Source organism: Aplysia californica, unplaced genomic scaffold, assembly GCF_000002075.1.
Source record: "Aplysia californica isolate F4 #8 unplaced genomic scaffold, AplCal3.0 scaffold00981, whole genome shotgun sequence".
Taxonomy (NCBI): Eukaryota; Metazoa; Mollusca; class Gastropoda; order Aplysiida; family Aplysiidae; genus Aplysia; species Aplysia californica.
The window spans coordinates 6022-11021 of NW_004798251.1; the positions used below are offsets into that span (position 1 = coordinate 6022).

At 40.5% G+C, this 5000-nt stretch overlaps 1 protein-coding gene across 1 annotated transcript in view; it reads right to left on the reverse strand.

Moving 5' to 3' along the window:
- Positions 1 to 5000, reverse strand: part of LOC101847540 — a gene marked incomplete at its 3' end in the record, with an annotated part of 13367 nt that overhangs the window by 2197 nt on the left and 6170 nt on the right. The window contains 3 exon segments of the mRNA XM_005110989.2: positions 1066 to 1191; positions 3698 to 3969; positions 4799 to 4930. Of these exon segments, the coding sequence (XP_005111046.2) occupies positions 1066 to 1191; positions 3698 to 3969; positions 4799 to 4930 (530 nt within the window).

Genomic DNA, 5000 nt, shown 5'->3' on the forward strand with positions numbered 1-5000 from the left:
AATAATAATAATAATAATAATAATAATAATAATAATAATAATAATAATAATAATAATAATAATAATAATAGTAATAATAGTAATAATAGTAATAATATTAAATGTTATGTATATGCGTCGCACCTATTGTACATTCGAAATGATACCAACTTGCTTGAGCTACTATTAATAATAAAATGACTCACTTATGATAACGACTCTCTTATTGTCCAGAAACAGTTTACTTTATTCATGCAGGATGTCATTAAACCCATAATGAATTCTAGGAGGGAGGGGGAATAAAAGTTAATAGGCCGTAATGTTGGGCGTTCTTTTTTCTTCAGAAACATTCTCGATTTGTCTAGTCATGGTCAGTGATAGTATTCACAAGAACACCAAGTGATGGTTAGTTGTTATTTATTGTTTTGCTCTAGTTAGGCTTTCTTTCCGTGTTTGTTTCGAAAATCTTCCAGACCATCAATGATTGATTTATAGAGGCACCAGCCATCCATGTCCAGGTGCTGTTTTAGCCTCGAAAATCTTCCAGACCATCAATGATTTATTTATAGAGGCACCAGCCATCCATGTCCAGGTGCTGTTTTAGCCTCGAAAATCTTCCAGACCATCAATGATTGATTTATAGAGGCACCAGTCATCCATGTCCAGGTGCTGTTTTAGCCTCGAAAATCTTCCAGACCATCAATGATTTATTTATAGAGGCACCAGCCATCCATGTCCAGGTGCTGTTTTAGCCTCGAAAATCTTCCAGACCATCAATGATTGATTTATAGAGGCACCAGTCATCCATGTCCAGGTGCTGTTTTAGCCTCGAAAATCTTCCAGACCATCAATGATTTATTTATAGAGGCACCAGCCATCCATGTCCAGGTGCTGTTTTAGCCTCGAAAATCTTCCATGGAAGCATACAGTGCATTCCCACCTGGGTGAAGTGAGGAAAATTCCGGTAACGTGACTTTCCCAAGGACATAACGTCGGGCCCGCGGCTCGAACCTCCGAACCCTCAACCTCACGATTGCGAGTCTAGTAGCCTAATCAATTAAGAAGCTCAAAATTAAGCAGACTGACCTTTGCAAACTCATTGTCCTGATTGATCATCTCCATGGTGTAGTCACAGCTGGAGGAATGGCACATGAGAACTTTCTGGTTCCAGTCCGGGATGGCGTATGTCCGGTTGTTGATGTTGGCCTGAAGCTGTGGGGGTGGGGGTGGGGGTGAGTGTGGTGTTGGAGTTGGAATTAGGGGTGTGGTTGGAAAGTGGGGTTGGGGTTGGGGTTGGGGTTGGTTGGGAGTAGGGGTGGGGGTGGGATAGGGGTGGGTTTGGGGTTGGGAATGGAGTAAACATTGAATGAGGTTTCATTTTTTATATATGTATTGGTGTGCTTGAGTGTATGTGTGTGTGTGTGTGTGTGTGTGTGTGTGTGTGTGTGTGTGTGTGTGTATGGGTCTGTGTGTATGTATGTGTGTTTGAGTCATGAAAATGAGCAAGATGACTGTGGAAGGAACGGTAGCTGGAAACAGAGGAAATGAAGGACCAGAAGGAATATAGGAAGATAATAACAATGAATGGATCAGAGCAAGTACCACGACAGGGGAAAGATAGATATAAACCAGAACAAAATATTGTTGAATCATCACTTCTCACATCACTTCCCACAGAAGATATGGAAAAAATGCGATAAAGAGCTGTCAATTAATATTTTCCAGGTCCCATGCATGGACGACATATATCAGAAACAATTTCCCATATTTATGTCAATGGAATGCACTTGCGAACAAGTTTAAATGTAAAAATGATATCAATAACAATGATAAATTCCACTTATATACAGCGCATTCCTCGAAGAAAATGCCCAAATGGGCTTTACAATAATACAGAGAACAGGAGCCACATACAGTCCTTATAACGATAACTTCGCCCGTCTCTCTTCGTTCTCTCTCTCTGTACCCGCCCCAACCCTTTCTCTCTCTCCGTCTCTCTCTCCCTCTCCAACACACAGAGACAGACATACAGGAACACATACATAGACACACACAGACACACATACACACCGACAGACAGACACACTCACGCACAGACACACACACACACACACACACACACACACACACACACACACACACACACACGCAACGCATCGATTACGATACGTAGCCACTTGATACAGAACAGCATAGCATGAACAACAAAGATCTAGATCTAAACTATAGAAAAAAACATGTCGATTGGGAATATCGGTCATCACTGATTAAAGCTGGCCAGAAACTGTTTCGTATTAAGGGCTGATTAGAATTTGATAGAAATTATGATCGTATCCTGTAGGTACGCTGGTAATGCGTTCTCCAGTAATGGACGTTGTGGGGGAAAAGTTATCTCTTCCAATACCTAACTTTTACTTTAAACAAGCTTTAACAGCCCCGTTTAGGACAGTCTTAAAGGCCGAGATGGTAAGTATTCCATGGCCATGTCCCTTAGATATTATGATGGTTGAATGTTGTTGACTTAAAACAAGGGACAGAGTAGGAAGATCAGTATATGATATCACTTTGGTGTATCCTTATTTAGCTTATTCCCTTTCTTTCCCCTGCCTTCCAACCTCTGTCTATTGACTGAATAGTCTACTTTTGTAATGTCTAGTAGAGAAGTCAGTCAGAATTACAACCTTCTATCTGACCTTTTTGGCCGTTATGAGCTACTACGGCCATGCTATCCAAAATCAAATGATCTGTCTGCTCTATCAAAATCGTAAGGCTATTCAGAGTCGTTAGCATTAATAATATGTTCAGAGTTGCATTCGAAAAAGCTTGACATAATGTGAAACTTAAAATCATTGATGTCAAATTTCTCAAAACTAGGTACTGAGCAGATAGAACTTCGTAATTCTGTGGTAGCGAAGTGACAAAACACTACCACGCCCCTTATCATAAACAAAAGAGTCACATGGAAGCCTTTTCTTACATACTCAGATCCAAAGGTGGTTAATACAAATCCAAAAACTTGCATTCGAAGAGAACTTGTCACAAGCTTGGCAAAACTTCGCGATACGTTTGAACAAATTCTGGAAGTTAGACTTCTGAATTTGCATGGAGTCAGAGCAGATTTCCCCTGTCCTGCCTGAACCTCCTCCCCTTATCCCCCTCCTCCTTCCCACCCCCTTCCCCAAACGAATAGAATGCAATTTTAAAATCTGGGTACGAAACTATGGAAGTCAGGTTTTTAAAAATTATCTATCCAGACACCCCCGTGAACTCCCGATGAAAACAGAGAGGACAGCAATTTTAAGAGAATAGATGCCACTGTTTACGAAAGAGAGGATGTGACGTATGACTAGCACCCCATCTACCGGTGGAGTTGTACCCTTCTTGGTTAAGAAGTTGATCATTTCGTTGGCTGAGAGCCAGAAGTGACCATGTCCATTCAGGCCAAAAAGCTGAAAGTAGCGTAATATTGGCGTTAAAACATTTATATCACATCATGTCTGTAAATCAAACCTATTCGCCTATTATTTTATTCCAACGTGAATTATTCCCAATACGTATAATATGTCCAAGAGTTGCATATTACGCCTTGCCATTTAAAAATTCAAAACAAGGAATGTGGTCACCTCTAGCCCCAAGCCTACGAATTTACATCCCTCCCCCCCCCAAAAAAAAAATTAAAAAATTAAAAAATCCAACACAAAAGGTGCAATACACCTACCCATGCAGTCTGATTGAAGTATTTTTGGTAGGCGTTCTCAAGGTCGGAAACACCAAAGTCCCATGTCCCATGGACTTTGGAAGGACGTCGAGAGTGAGCCTTAAAAACCATCTCTGGAGGGTAAGGGTGCATGGCTTCCATACCAATGACCACATAGCCGTGGGCAGCTACTGCATGCATGAGAACGGAGTAATACTCAGCAGACATCATGCCGTTAAACCCGCCGATGAATATGATTGGTTTGAAGGTACCGTGTGTCAGAGGGAAGTAAACTGTGGAGGAGAGGAATTGTGTCACAACGCGGTGGAATCAGGCGCTCGTCAATTTATGGGCATGTGGAGTTATGGGTATCATCCTAAAGTTTGTTAATTTCTTTTTCTTTGAAATAAGAAAAAATCAATTTATCAAGGGGGGGGGGGGGGGGGGGGGAGGGGTTGCCCGGTTTTAAAGGTAAAACTAACGAGAAAATGGCCACCAAAATTTGGTAAATTCCATAGTTTCAGAATCGTCGGAAACCGAAAATCTACATCTTGTACCTTTAAGTAACGTTTTTCGGTAACAGCGTTGATAAGCCAAGAAACAAAACTTCGTAAAAAAAAAATCTCCGAACCGGCTGATAAATGCGATTTTCTTCAGTTTCATGGTTTTGACGAGCACCTGATTTCACCACCCTGTCTCACAATTGGTTAATGTTAGTGGTTTTTACGAGAAAAACGGACGATTCGAAATATTAAGAACATTGGATTTCTATTAATATTATAAAAATTCCTTAGTGGAAATAACATGGCGACGTAAAGAAGTACTGAGCTCATGATCCGTAGCTACAGTGATTATCTTTTCATGAATTGGTTCCTCGACAGATTAAAGTGTATGTGTTTGAAACAATGATTGTATATTGAGTGGGGCACTATGACTGAAACTTTGATTTAAATGTTACTTTATTGTGAAGCGCCTAGAGCCACCAGAAATTGTGCGCGATAAACGTGCTCAATATTATGATGATGATGATGATGATGATAATGATTACCATTATTAATATAATTACCATTATTAATATATTTAATATAATAATTATTATATATATCATTAGTAGATACTTGCCAGTAGTATGCATGGGCGCCCCATCATCGGCAGGGGTAATGGTGAACTCTGCAGTCTTGTACGGGCCGGGTACGTAAGGGTCTGTGTCGTCAGAGGCTCCATAGTGTAGCGTCAGCACCGAGACCAACAGAACTGTGGGTGAGAGACGTGGAGCGATGATGACGATGATGATAATACTTATTAAAATAAAAATAATAATAAC